General features: G+C 36.9%; 1 protein-coding gene across 1 annotated transcript in view; it reads right to left on the bottom strand.

The window, feature by feature from the left end:
- LOC114649902 (short transient receptor potential channel 4-like) overlaps window positions 1-16,054 on the bottom strand; it is a 146,564-nt gene that overhangs the window by 49,184 nt on the left and 81,326 nt on the right. Inside the window, exon 5 of the mRNA XM_028799272.2 lies at window positions 13,817-13,956. Coding sequence (XP_028655105.1) covers window positions 13,817-13,956 — 140 coding nt within the window. The remainder of the gene's footprint in view (window positions 1-13,816; window positions 13,957-16,054) is intronic.

Here is a 16,054-nt window from a genome sequence, read left to right as displayed (position 1 = left end):
TACTCCAGTTTCCTCCTACAGTCCAAAGACTTGCAGGTTAGGTGCATTGGCAATTCTAAATTGTCCCTAGTGTGTGCTTGGTGTATGGGTGTGTGTGTGTGCGCGTGACCTGCGGTGGGCTGGCGCACTGCCAGGGTTAGTTTCCTGCCTTGCGCCCTGTGTTGGCATGGATTGACTCCAGCAGACCCCTGTGATCCTGTAGTTGGGATACAGCGGGTTGGATAATGGATGGATGGATGGATAATGCTTTGCATTATCAGACAAAAGGCAAGCCTCAACAGGGTGACAGAACAACAGAGAATACGTAGAAAACTCACCCTATAGGATAAATATGAGTGAGTAATGCCTGTAAAATAGATTTATCATTTTAAATAAATGATTTCATGGCCCAATTCTTATGTATTGATTGCCTGTGCATAGCGTAAATTTACACCATCAGTAATCAAGTTACATGCAGAGTAATTTAAAAGCTATTCATAAAGGAATGGACAAGCATTGCTTACTGTAATAAAATGCCAGCACATACTGTATTTCAAGTACAGTTACAACATTAAGAAAATGTATTTTATGTTGTGCTTTAAACAAAATGCTCTTTCTGATGCAAAGATATAATGTCCTCCTTTTTCTTGTGAGCTCTCTGTCCTAACCTGTGCATATAATGACTTTCTCAGATAGCCTAAGGCATAATCATAGCCAATTATTTTAATTCAAGGTATTATACCAAGATCACAAATTCAATTTAAGACCCAGCGGCCAGTTACTGAAGTCGCAAATTGGAAGGCTGACACTATGTAGCATTATGTACTTGTTAAGCAAGGTGTGTGTTTTTTGTTAATGTGCGGATATCTTTAGCATAAAGATCTGAAGTTTTAGAAGCAAATAATGAAAATGTAAAATTATTATATCAGTAGGTATTTTTATATTAGTTAGGTAGGTCACCATAAAGCAATGTGAACATATTCTACAGTTATAAATTGAAGCAGATGGCTCATTTTTTTTTTTTGCAATAGAGTCCTTACTCATGCTTGTGCTGTTAGTAGAGAAAGAAAAAGGCAAAATAAAAAGCACAGAATTTATGAAAGATCATTAAAATGCTCAAAACAGGACAACGCAATACAGAACTGAAAAACATTACAAAAGTAATGTGCAAAACGTTCATCACTTAGTAGTGTTAACTCAGTGTTGTAAGTCCAGGTTTCTGGTGTCCTCTTACCCAAATAACTTAAAGTAACTATTTTTGATAACCATGCTTTAACTCAGAAATCAAAAATAGTCATCCACGTTCGCTGAAAGTGATTGCGTGAAAGGAGCTTTTGTTTGGGTACAGAAATCAAACCAGTGCCAGTCATTTTCTAAGTCTCACTTATAGTAGCTCCAATTAAAATTGTCATGCAGCTCCCTTAAGTTCTTGATTTCATCAAATTGTCCCACTCCAGGACACCCAAGTATGCTTTGAAGTACAGCTTCATGAATTTTCTGAGGTACTGCTAGTTTCAAACAATCTTCCCCATTGTCTGCTTATCACCACTGTCATTGCAGCATCACCATTATCATTGCAGCACCCTTTCCTGGACAGCTAGATTGTCCAGTTTAGCTGTGGGGCCTTTTTACAGTGTGATTCTCAGGTACCACCACTTCCTAATCAGGTCATTGTTCAGCTGGCACCCATTCTCACATCCGCTTTATTTCAGGGTCCTCTTTTTTAGATGTTCTTGACTCTGCTTTTCATTCGGCTAGTGCTAATGTGCAGTAACAAGTCCCTTCCTATGCGATTTGTAATTTTTCTTTCTCATCCTGCCTTTCACTGTACTGACAGTTCAATTTGGCATATGGCCTACGCATTTCTGTTGAACTGTGAACTGAAACAAATGTAGCCACTCCAACAAACAAGCAACTTAACTCTTATCCTCTTAAAATAAAAGCCATTGTATCACTGCATAGTCACTTCATATTGTAAAAGGTAGCCCATACATATACGATTTAAAGTGATGATTAGCCTCCACTGCTATCAGTTCCTTCCAGCCACAGAACACAATAATCATGTTCTTGTTTGTTCAGAGTCTGACTATAGTAGGCAGCCACCTTTTCTCCTTACAGATACTGCTGGGATGACACAGCTCCGAGGTCCATGCATCCTTTAATAACCTAAAAGCTTTTAGTCCCACAACTTCCCCATTTAAATGGTTGTGTTTTACAGTGTATATGAGCTGATGCAATTGGACAGCCATAGTTTGCAAACCCTGGCATAAACTTATGATAATATGAGGCAAATCATTGAAAGCCTCAGTTTTACTTTTGTGTAGTCTGAACTGACCAATCCTGGGTAGATTTCACTTTGTCCTGTTCTGTGGTAATATAACCAGCCACTCACCTGAAGACCTACAATAAACACTTCTCTTCTCAATAGCTGGAACTTTACAGGGTGCAGCTTCAACATATCTTCTATTGCAGCAACTAAATGCCAGAACAAAGAGCTAATAATTCAGCTAGATCATAGTATAGGCAAAGCCCACCTGCTTTTTTCACTTCCAAATTTCCCTGCTACAAGAAGAAGTTGGAAGAGGAGGATCAGGAGATGTCACAAAAGTTAAAATACCAAAGCAAGTTAACAGTCAATTTAAAATAAATTACTGCGAAAACCATACACACGAACAAAACTCAAAATCAAAAAGGGAATCACTACACTCAAAATCACTCAAATCACTCAAACTCTCTTATGTATATTATAATTTTAGATATTGTAGAAGCTGTTGTGCTTCTTTATAAGCATCATACCGGTTAAACGAGGCTGGGTGACCCCCTATATCACACCCCTACCAAACAAATGTCTCATCGCAGCAAGATAACCACAAAACCATAGTTCCTGCAAAGAAAATGAAAAAAGCATTGCAGTAACATGAAACTATTGCAGATAATAATAACTAGTGGAATAGCAAATCTAGAAAACAGACAAGACTGTATGAATTCTCCACATATCAACACCCCAAAAAGGTTAAATAAAACATTGCTACAGTACACAAGTTATAATAGATTGTCTTAATCACTCTAGCACAGTGTGCAAGTCCAACATGGTCTCTAAAGTTGGCCCATACACAACATATACCAAGCACAGGTACACAGTCCATTACATGTTCAAAACAGGAGAGACTTTACTTAAAGTACGTAAGACCATCTCTATAGAGAACACATTTTTTTCTGTGACATGGGGATTAACTTCACTTGCCAGCATCCACTATGAAGAGAGAGAACTAGCATTACCCCAAGCCCATTGAATTATCTATCCACAGGTGTGAGTTTGTGCATCTGACTTAGTGGTAGTCAACCTGGTCCCTACCGCCCACTAGTGGGCGTTCCAGCTTTCATGGTGGGCGGTAGCGGAGCAATCAAATGGCGCTGCAATTACGTACTATTGTCGCCCAAAAACTAGCAGTTCGTCGTTTTACTACCCCGTAGACAAAGAACTCCATGGTTTGACGCTTCTTTCTATGACAGAAACTGCTGGACAATGGAGACACCAATTAACTCATATTTTTGTCTCGATTCCCGGATTTTAGGGTAATAGGGTGACATTCTAGGAACCCCCCCCCTTTGACTGCCAAAACTAGCCGATGTCTCGCTACTTCGCCCCGATCGTAAAGAAGTGATGCCATTGGCCAACACCCGCTACATAAAATTTTATAAAACGCACAACCACGGATACTCACTAACTTAGTCTCGTCTCGACAAACTCTCGCTCAACCATGACACTTGTAACGTCCGGCAATCCTCAACTTAGAGGTACCCAGCATTTGTTACTCTGTCAACACATTCATCATTTCAACGTACGAGGAGCTACGATTACTACATCCCGATCCTGACTCCCAACGGCTGTTGTTGGATCCGCATATCTTTCAACATTACGGTCTGCCGAAAACCTTGTGGGATCATGATAGCCAGCGCCTTGACTGACCATCCACGTCCAACATACGCTGTGCTGTCCAGCGACCAGAACGCCTGATCCTGCCTGACCAACGCCAGGAGACGAGAAGGACGTCTCGCATACCGGATTGGAAAAGCGCGCAGCCTTCCAAAAGTCGCGACCATGCAACAGACTTCAAGCGCATAAGTTTTGTTCACGTTATGTAAGTGAAGCTAAATCGTTACGTAATCGAAACTAAAGTCAGTACGTAGTTAGATTTCTGAGAGCAAGCACAAGCTTACAGCTTCAAACAAAATATGTGAAATATCGTGAGTCCATGTATCAAAAAAAGAAATACGCACGCGGCTATTCGCCAGAGTATCTGAAGATGGGTTTCATAGAATCTGTTGTAAATAAACAACATCCAATGTGTTTATTGTGCCATAAAACATTATCCAATGAGGCAATGAAGCCAAGTCGATTGCGAGAACATCTTTCTACAAAGCATCCAAATAACAAGGACAAGCCCATTGAATATTTTCAGGAAATATATTAAAAATGTAAAAATCGTTCAACTATCGTTGCATCATTTAAGAAACAACATACAACGAACGAAGATGGATTAATTGCCACTTATCGCATTTCATAATTAATTGCAAAAAGTGGTAAAAGCTATACTATTTGAGAAACTGTAATAATACCCTCTATAAAAGAATTTATCTCAACAGTAATGCATCAGGATATACCTCAAATTTTAAAAACGCTGCCCCTAAGCAATAGCACAGTAAAGCGACAAATTGATGAAATGGCAGTTAATGTTGAAAACAAACTTATAAGTATTCTCCAAAACTCTTCATTTTCCATGCAATTGGACGAATTTACCATTGCAGATAATGATGCTTTATTGATGGCATATGTATGCTATTTTGATGAAAACAATATATTACGAGAAGAAATGCTATTCGCAATAAATCTCATCACAGATACAAAAGGATCATCTATATTTAATACTGTGAGAACATACTTTACAAAAAATATTCCTTTGAATAATATTGTTGCATGCGCTACTGATGGAGCACCATAAATGGTAGGTCGCTATCGTGGATTTTTTGCTTATTTGAAGCAGGAAGTGCCAAATGTTTTATGTATTCATTGTGTGGTGCACAGACAACATCTTGTAGGAAAACATCTAAGTACAAGTCTCCATTCATCATTAACTATAATAATTTGAGCCGTAAACAAGATCAAATCCAATGCAAAAAATGATAGAATGTTTCGGCAGCTTTGCCAGGACAATAATGAAGATTTTATTAAGATTACTTTTGCACACAGAAGTTCGGTGGCTGTCAAAGGGTACATCTTTGGCTAGATTTGTAGCATTATATGATAGTGTCATACAATTTTTTGAAAGTAATAATGAGACCAATCTGTGTCAACAGTTAAAAACAGTAAAGAATGATGCCTTTTACTTGGCAGATATTTTCAAGAAATTTAACGATGTCAATTTGCAGCTTCAAGGAGCTAATAAAATTCTTATAGGTTGCCAAAGTATTGTGCTATTATTTATTGACAAACTTGAACTACTTCGTCATAATCTATTGAAGAGAGAATTTCATTAGTTTCCTCAATTATCATCTATAAAAGATGATATAACTCCAGAGGATATTGACAGATTCAGTAGCCACCTCAACGAACTTAAATTGGACATGGAAAAACGATTTGAAGATATTTTGAAATTGAAGGTATATGACTGGATGAAAAATCCTTTTACCGCAAATATTGAAGAGGCTGATACAACTTGCCAAGAAGAACTGTTAGAAATTAGATATGATGAAGAAAGTAAACATAAATTCGACAGTGGTGGATATGAAAACCTATGGCAAAATAAAAAAATGCCAGTCTTATATCCAAATATGTGGAAAATGGTATTCAGTTTATTGATACCTTTCCCTACCTCATATCTTGTGGAATCAGGATTTAGTGCTGTTAATCATATTATGACCAAAGAAAGAAACCGCCTGAATATTTCCGAAAGGTGAGACCTTCGTTTGTTCCTCACAAAAACTGAACCGGATATTCAATATTTAGCTTCCCAGCATCAGCCTCAGGGATCCCACTAATAATTCAATTAACTAATGTAATTTCTATGTATGCAAAGTATAAATAAAAAGATAGAATTAACTATAGTAAGTTGTTTTATAAAGATTTATTCTGCCAAACTTAGCGAAACTCCGACATAAAGTACTTGGTAAGTAATTATTATTATATGCTTTAACTTGTTGTAACTCTGCTTTATAAATTTTATAAAGTAAAGTTACTTCCCTACTTTATAAATCACCATTACTGTGGAACCGGTGGGTGGTTAGAAAATTTTACTACTAACAGAGATACAAAAGTGGGCGGTAGGTATAAAAAGGTTGACTATCCCTGATCTAACTTATTATAATCTATGCAAAAGTGCCAACCCCCATTTTTATTCTTAGTATCACAATGAGTACACATCACCGAGACATGGAAGGTTCAATAGTCACAGCAACTAACCCAACCTGCACCATGCTTACCACCTCTCGTTTTCAAGCAAGGAAATCACACCAGGGGGTGCTTAATAGGTGTAGACTCTCTTGTACCGATAGCATGCTGTGCTAAATGAGTTGTACCAGTATTTGCAAGATGTTGGAGAATCAGCAACAATAACCCAAAAGCACCTTTCTCTGATGTAAACCCAGTCACTTACAGTTCTCATGCCGCAAAGTCTCTAACTTGCCGTACTGATGAGTGTCAGACATCTAGTTTCAGCTGAGTTAAAAACCCAGACTTGGGTTCTTGTTGTTAACAAAACCCCTGTGCTCTCTGTAGAAAGTCATCCCAAAATGTATGAATCCCTTCCTGACTCATGCCAACAGTGACCTCAGCCACTTTGTTAATAGCCCTCTAACTCTAACAAACTGTGATGAGATAGCTTGAAATATCTAGTCTTTTGGAAGGATGACAGTTCTTAATATAGAGCCAGTACCTCCAGCAATCACAAGGGCAGTCACTTTTTGATTCTTATTCCAAATATAAAAATGACAGTAGTCTCTTTGTTCAAGCTGTCCCACCGTTATTAGACTCAATGTTCATATTTCTATGGACTGTGAAGGATTCTGGGAATGCCCTGTTTATTGTCCCCAGACCCCATGCATTTCTTGACTGTTCTTTCTTAGTAGAGTTTGCTGATTTCTCTCACAATGGATAGAACCTTTAGATCAGACCCAATTATCCACATTACCAGCAGGGTCAATACTACAATACCTGATGCTACTCTGAATCCACTTCTTATAACAAAAAATTCTTATTTTACCCGAATAATGTCTTTACATCTGGTCCACATCATGTCCAATTCTCTCTTGACGACTCACCACAAAGTACAAGTTTTTATTCAGTAGCTTCATTTGATTTTTTTTCTAGGTAGATAGGTCGAGGAGATGATCATAATTATTCAGTGCAGCCGGAATCATCATCACCAAAAAACCATTCTGGACTAAATCAAAACTGTCCTTCAGATTCATCACCTAAATAATGTTCTCTTATTTATTGGATTTTCTATTGTGAAAATGTTACAGTTATTTTAATGATTCAGTGGTGCAGGTCAGTTGTAAGGCAACAAGGTGTATGTTTGGCAATTGATATTCACCTGTGTAAATGTGTTTTCACAACACAGGGATTGAATAGTTGCACAAACAGCATATTTCTGTTTTTTTCTTTTTAAAAGTTTTTTCTAATGAAAAACATTTTCATAGTAAAAAAAACTAGGGCTGAGTGTTAAGTTCTTAGAAATAAATACATTATAGAGACCAAAATTAGAGGACTGGTCAAGGAACTGAACACTTTTGCAAGGCACTGTATATAATTTTATTCACTGACATGAAACATAAATGTAACATGTTTTAAAATTTAGTGTGATTTGTAAGACTGCCCTACATTTAATGTCAAGACATTGAAAAAAGATACAACTATTATTCCATTGCGAGACATGGATGTCTGAGATAGCGCTCTGCTACCAGCGGTGTTATTTAGATTTTTTATTATTTACCCAATATATCCTGTATTAAGTCAACCTGAAAGGTTTAAATTACATGTATATTAAAAGCATAAGCAGGAAACCAAGGGTTCTGAAAGAGAAGGGAATGGTAGCAAAAGGTACATCAAAGTCTAAGCCGGTCTCAAGTTCATTTTATGGCTTGCCACAAACTGAGTTGGAAGAGACAGGCGAAAGGATGGATCAGCCAGGACCTCATGCTGCAGCATCTGCTCCAGCTAACACAGAAATGTGGAAGTACAACTGAGAGTAAGGTGCGCAATGAGAATTCGCGGATCTCAGGCAGGATAATGGAACCAAGTATGGCCACAACTACCACAAACATCCCCCAAGAGTCAATGGAATCAACTTCAATAGGTAACGTATCTCCACTCTCAGAACACGTACTAGCTATCTGTGTTGAAGGTGTTGATTATCTTGGTCAGGGGTAAAAAATAAATGATATAAAGGAGAATATACACAAGAGAATAGACAGTTCTAGCTAGAAGGATTGAGAAATGGCTTCCTTCTGTTATATCACAAGACCAAACCGAATTTATTAAAGGCAGACACTTTGCTTCTAAACTTCAATGTTTATTTAATGCAATATACTCACTAATAACTAATCAAACACACCAGAGATCTTTATTAACTTTGGCCACAGAAAAAGCATTTGACATGGTTGCATGGGATTACCTATTCACCTCATTTCACACTGTATAACTCTAGACCAGACCAGAAGCCACTATTTGTATTAACAACATTATTTCAAACTACTTCAAACTAGACAGGGGATTTGACAAGGATGCCCCCATCACCATTGTTTTTTGCAATCACCATTGGCCATTCAGTTTCAAAATGCATCAGAGATAAAGGGGATTATCAGAGAAGGATGTGAATAGAAAATATCACTTTATGCAGATGATATGTTACTACATATATCAGACCCATAAACTTTTGTACCAGTATTCCTTAATGCACTAGCAGATATTCAAAAGGATACTCAAAATTAATTTGTATAAAGGTGTGAATTTTCCAGTGAACACAATATTAGACTGGACATTTACCCATTTATTTTAGCAAATCATTTTAAATACCTAGGGGTAAACATCACAAGTAAATATAAAGATCTTTTTAAAAAAAAAATTTCTATGAGCATGGAAAAAATTAAACAAGATGTAAACAGTTTAACTTCCATCTCACATTAGCAGGGAGAATCAATACTGTCAACATGACCATCCTCGCCAGTCTTTCTTTTCTATTTCAGAGCATCAACATATACAATAACAAATCATTCTTTAAGAAACAGGACTCAATTATGACAAAATTTATTAGGTATTCTAAACATCCACGCATCCAGAGGGTGACTCTACAAAGACCTAACAGAGAACGGAGGCATGGCTGTACCTAGTTTTCAATTGTATTACTTACAGACAAATATGTAAGACCTGGAAATTGACACAAATTGATTAATATACATTAGCCTGGTCTGCAATAGAAAAAAAATCTTGCTGTGCTTCATTATATGCCCATGCTTTGTGCCCCAGCAAATACAAATTATCATCAATATACTAAATATCTAATTATCCATCAACCTCTCAGAATATGGAACCAATGCAGGAAGCACTTTAAGGCAGAGAAGCTTTAATCTGTTGCTCCTCTAAATGATAATCACCTTTTTCTACTCTTTCAAACCTACAAAGTATTTAATGCTTAGAAGATGACCGGGATTAAAGTGCATATAGATGATGTCTTTGCATGATATGAATAAATACACTTCAAATTTAACTTTACATCAACACAATTTTACACTGCTTTCAAATCAGAAAGTTAGCTAAAAGGAACCTGCCCAATTTCCCTCCCATTTCTATTTCAGAAAAAATACTGATCAGTCTTGAAGAGTCAGACAGCATCTCAATAATATTTAAAAAAATTTTAATGTCCCTTCCTTGCAAAGATTCCAGGGTAAAGTGGGAAAAGGATATTTCACTTAACATCTCAGAAAAGGAGTAGAAGGCAGCTATGCATAGAATACACTCCAGCTACACATGCACAAAGAATTCAATTATTCAACTTAAAATTTTTCAGGCTAAGATTCAGCCTGTGAATGTTACAATCAAGCTCCAGCCTCACTAGGCCACATGTTTTGGGCATGCACCAAATTAACATCAGGCTGAACAAAAATCTTTGAATGCTTATCAGACAGCCTAGGTGTCACAAGTGCTCCTAACCCATTAACAGCTGTGTTTGGTCCCAGATGGGCTTAAACTAGAGAAGGACAAATTGATTGTAATTGTTTGTACCACACAACTAGCATGCAGATATATCTTGTTCAACTTTCTTACTTAAAGGATCTGTTCAAAACTTTTTTAAAATATGGCAAAATCCAATTAAAACCTCTTTAAAATAAGCATTTACATCAAGGAAAAGGACATTCTCCCTTCTTTGTTATTTTTAAAGATTTGCTCTACTTGATGTCTCTTCTCTCTTTCAAGATGTAGGGCTTGAATTCTGCTTTGTTAACTTTGACATGATTGTATGGAATGTTATTTTCTTTGTTGTATAAGTTAGACTTGATCGTATCTAATGTTATTTTCTTCAAATAAAATCAAAAATAAAATCTTTAACCATTTCCACAAAATAAAAAAAAACAAATTTGACATTAATATATTTAATTCAGCTGGCTTCATCTATTTTTGTTATGTTCATGATAAACATGGTATAGGTTATTTAAGACAGATAAGGCATAATTTTACAACTGCAGCCTTAAATCTGCATTGTGTGGCGGACGGCCGATGCAGGTACACAATCTATAACATATTCAAAAGTAGGAGAGACTTTACTTAAAGTAAGACCACCTCAATAGAGAACATATTTTTTCTGTGACATGGGGGGTTATCTATCCACTGGTGTGAGTTTGTGCATTTAACTTACCATAATCTACATACAAGTGCCAATCCCCATTTTTTTCCTTAGTAATACAGTAAAAAAACATCACGGAGACATGGAAGGTTCAATAGTAACAGCAACTAACATATCCTGCACCATGCTTACCACCTCTGGTTTTCAAGCAAAGAAATCACGCCAGGGGTTGCTTAATAGGCGTAGCCTCCCTCGGGTGGGGATTAAATTCTGCTTTAAGTTTGACTTAATTGTATGGAATTTTATTTTCTTTGTTGTATAGGTTAGACATGATCACATGGAATGTTATTTTCTTCAAATAAAATCAATAAAAAAAGAATTTTTAACCATCTGCATAACATAAACAAACAAATTTGACATTAATATTTATTTCAGCTGTCCTCACATATTTTTGCTATGTTCAAGATAAACATGTTATAGGTTGTTAAAGGTAGATAAGGCATACGTTAAAAACTGCAGTCTTATATCTGTATTGTGTGGCGGACGGCTGGTGTCCTTACCTGGCCCAGACGCCTGTACAGTGGAAGGACCAGGGGGATATTGTGCTCATGGCATTATCTCCCTGGATTGCTAAATGGCAGCCCCAATGAGTGCTGCAGAACCACAGATTCCCACAGGGTCTCATGAAAGTTAGAGTTTGGTGGGTTAGCCTTTTTGGGTTCTGTGGATGCCGCCTGGGTTCGTGCAGGTGGCGGTGTTTTTGACCACACAAACAGAAGGGAACCAATTATTACAGATGTCTCTTTTTTGTTGTGCCACGACAAAACTGAAAAAGGGCCAAGATTGCAGCTTAAGTTGTCATGTCCAAAAAGCTTCACAAGCTCTTGGACTGTCAGACAGCACATTATTGGCTATCAGACTGCAGCAAGTTTGCAATACTTTGAAATTGTGAAACTGTGCTGAAAAGTCTGTTTGGAGACGTGTAGTTTGTCACCACCTGCGATTCACAGATGTGTAATCTGACAGCCACAAGACAATGAGATCCATCAACTTCAGTTATTAAATTTGATATGTCCTCTGATTAGAAGTTGTGTAATGTGCCAATAGCTTTAGACGATACTTAACACCAGTATGTATTTAAAAAAAAAAAATTAAAAAAGCTGTTTTTGAAGCTAAAACATTTTGGTAAATTTAGACAATGTTATTCACTGGATGTGCAAATTGTTCTTTATGCAGGTTTCAGTTAATTAAAAATGTTGCTGCAAGAATCATGACAAAAACTAGAAAGTGTGACCACATCACTCCTGTTCTTAAGTCATTAGGCTGGCTTCCAGATATGATTAGGGTGAGTTTAAAATGCTCCTTTTCACAAAAAACTAATAAAAAAATTAACAACTTAGTTGGCTAATGCCTTTACCCAAAGCAGCTTACCACACTTGAGATAAATTGTTTGGGATACTGATGAAGGCTTTGGACTTCAAACCCTGAAGTGTTGGACTCAAATCCTGCTACTGACACTACGTGACCATAAACAAAACCCTTCACCTGCCTATTGCTTCACCTGGATGAAGCTTTAAATGGCCAAGGCACTATTTATCTATTGTTTCTTTGGTTATTATTACTTGCAAACCAGAGTGTTCATTAAGATCTTAAGTATGTTTGTCTACTAAGAATTAGAAAGATTAAGAAAATAATAGTGAGTATTTGAGGTTTTATTTGCAGAACTAAATAGCTATGGACTGATCTGCTTGCCTATATAAGAGATGCCCCTTCAGTCTCAGCTTTTAAATCCAGGTTGAAGGCTTACTACTATACTCTGGCATATCCTAACTAGAGCTGCTGATTAGCTATGCAGAAAGCATCTGTTTGTAAGGTATTTCTCTCAAAATATAAGTAATACAAAAATTATAAACAATTAGTAACCCTTCTCTGTTATTTTAGTTATTAAGCTGTTTTCCTGCCCATGGGAAAGCTACCAGAGATTTTGTGAATTTTGGAATCAAAGGATGGAAAGATTTTGACATTATGTGAATTTTCAGCTGAGAGTTAGGAGGCCAGTTGGTCCAGATCTCCACAACTGTGAGTATGTTTGAGTTTGCCTTTTCAATTTGCATTATAACTGACCATTGGCTTATTGCAAATTACACTTAGATTTAAGTACTAGACCAACAGTCCATGCTTTATAATGGCAGTGACCAACTAGTTTATAATAATGCAATTATAAGAGTTAAGTTTCGACAGGATGGCATGGTGGTGCAGTGGTTTGTGTGGTTCAGGCTTTTGTTGAGTTTTTCTCCTGTTTTTCTTACACATTCTAAAGACATTCATGTTATTTTAATTGGTGATAAAGTATCTCACACATTCAAGGTTGCAAATGAAACAGAAAAAACAAAATATTAAAGAACATATTACAAGATTACTAAAGATTATTGTGTAGGCCGTAGTTTAGTAAAAAAATTCATAGCAGCAAAATCACTGACAAAGGAAATGGGTCAACTGGAAATTTCCTTATGTAGGTTTATATCAAAATATGAAATTATAAGAAAACAAAAATGAACTCTGTCACAAATGTTAATAAAAAAACAAATGAGTAGATCAACTCAAATTCAAACATTGTCTTTTGTAATCCATTCATAACAATGCAATGTGTAACAGGAGACAAAAAAAAATTAGACAGACTCAAAATGTTAAAAAGTTCAGCATGATAACTAGTAATTAGGAGGACAGAATAGGTTCTTAACAAGTAATCATTTTTCAAAGCTCTGTTATTTGTCATAATTAAACAGGTAATGAATGTTCAACAGAAAAAAAACAAAGAAAACTTCCCTTTCATCATAACAAATATTTTAAACCTTAAATTGTCTTACTCATATATAAAAGCATACAAGGGAATACAAATAAAGGAGGTCTAACAAATATTTAAAATAAGGTATCAATCAATCTCTATGCAGCGCATGTCTCAGAAAAAAAATACTGTATATGAATATTTAAAACATTACCTTTATATATGCAACAATTTTAAGAGAAATTGTTGCAAGATACAATGAGTTCATTAAGAAATCCATTAGATTCCACCAGTCATGCATGTAATCCTGAAGTCCGCCATCCCACATTTGCTTTATCTCAGCCCATATAAATCCTACAAATAAAAACATATAGTTATAACATTATAGTATAAAATATTTACCTTCAATTTAAGTCAGTTTAGTTGTTTTTATAGTGCTTTTCACTTTAATAAAAAAATCTGTATACAATGTATATATATGTGTGAGAAAAGGTTCTGTTTATACAGTGTAAGTGTCAGAGTGGATGTACTGGCATTTTCACAGAGACCAAGGTTAATTTCCTATCACACCAGGAAGTTGGTTCCTTGTACCTTTTCCAGTCTGAAGTCCATAATAAAAGGACAGAAGGAGGCTGCTTCCTGGGGCCATGTATTCTGCCTGTACACAGGGAGGCAGCATCCCTGTGGTGGAACTCCCATTTGTAAGCCCACAGGGCTTATTGGGAGCTGACATCCTGAGTGGCAGCCCTGGTGGGGTGCTTGGGTACCACCAAAGGGAGCTGCAGGAGAATGATGTCCCTTCTTTGGGAGACTTCTGCCTGGTCTGGAAGTGCTTCCGAAGTGCAATGCTTTGACCCCAGATGTACTCCCAGGTCAAGCATAAAAGATGCCACCTCATCTCACTTGGTGAGTCAGAGATGGTAGGAGGTGAAATACACTTGTGGAGGAGTGGTGGAAGGAGACACAAGGTGACCATTTCTGTGTGTTATTGGACTGATTTAACTCTACTGTATAAGAGAATTATTGCATCCTTTTATTTTATCTAAAATTGTGTTTGGCTGAGTTGTGTCTGGCATTTGGGCTCTGGCTGCCACAACATAGAGTTTCTTCAATAAAGACTTAGGGTGACATGGATGCAGTTTGTTAAACAATAACACATTACAGATGAGGGGGACTAGTTTTGATTTTTTAGCCTGGGTACGTTTTGCTGGAATTTGCATGTTGTCCCTATGTTTGTGTTGTTTTATGCCCTTATCCAGTTATGCAGATTTGTGTTAGGTTACGTGGAGAATCTGAAATCAGTTGGAATGTGCAAATACGTAATTGTAATTGAATAAGCCCTTAATTTTTTGGTTATTGCCATGCTATATAGTTATCGTCAGCCATTCCTCCTAGGATAGTTTACTCTAACAGGGTGGATTGTTTCAGGAAATAGATTAATGGATGGGAGAAAGAGACAAATGGTATACTAAATATGAGACATCAGTAAAAAAAAATAAATAAATTCAGTTGAAAGTAATTCTTACTGAAACAGTAATACAAGGGATGTTCAAAAAGTTTATGCACTTTTTTTAACTCTGTTTATTAAGAATTTAAAGAACAAATTACATCACTTTTCTACAGTCACCTTCCTTTGCAATGCAATTTTCCCAGCGTTAATTATTATTAAAATTATTAATCAATAATTAATTATTAAAATATAGATGAGTCCCATTTGCTAATTTTAAATGAAATCCAAAGACAGAAGTAAGCATACATTTTGAACAAAGAAAGCATTTGTATAACTTTAAGGTCATTTATTCATAGGTCATGTCTGCTCAGGTCAAGTCAGGGAGAATGCATTGAGAGCATGTTGCTTTACCCAACACTCGACAGAACAGCTCGGGATCCTGGTTGGTAACCACCAGGCAGACAAGTGGTCCAGTCCCATCTTCTGGAAATGACCATCTATCTGTCGTGTTACATGGGCATCCCATTGGCCTGGTCTAGCCACTCGGGTCCTCAACAATAAGGATCCTGTGAGCTAGATTTCTCCCTGGTAATCGCACCACATGGCTGTAGTACCGTAACTGACACTCCCTAACAATGCAGGTAATGTCCCTCATTCGGAACTCCATGAGAAACCGCTCCTTCAACATTAAGTCAAACCAACAGTACCCAAGGATTCTCCGAAGAGAAACAGTACCAAAGGAGTCCAGTCTTTGTCTCAGGTCACTGGATAGCGTCCATGTCTCACAACCATATAGCAAAGCATGAAGCACCAGGACTCTAAAGACTTGGACCTTTGTCCTTTTGCAAAGATATCGGGAGCGCCACATACCCTTTTCCAGCAACATCATGACCCACCATGCTCTCCCAATCCATCTACTGGCTTCATAGGAAGAGTCACCAGAGGCATGAATGTCACTGCTGAGGTAAGTAAACCTCTTGACAAGGTTTACACTCTCTCCGC

This window comes from Erpetoichthys calabaricus, chromosome 4 (genome assembly GCF_900747795.2).
Source record: "Erpetoichthys calabaricus chromosome 4, fErpCal1.3, whole genome shotgun sequence".
In the NCBI taxonomy this organism is placed as follows: Eukaryota; Metazoa; Chordata; class Cladistia; order Polypteriformes; family Polypteridae; genus Erpetoichthys; species Erpetoichthys calabaricus.
Note: the sequence above shows the minus strand (reverse complement) of the source record. Positions and strands in the feature narration are given on the sequence as shown.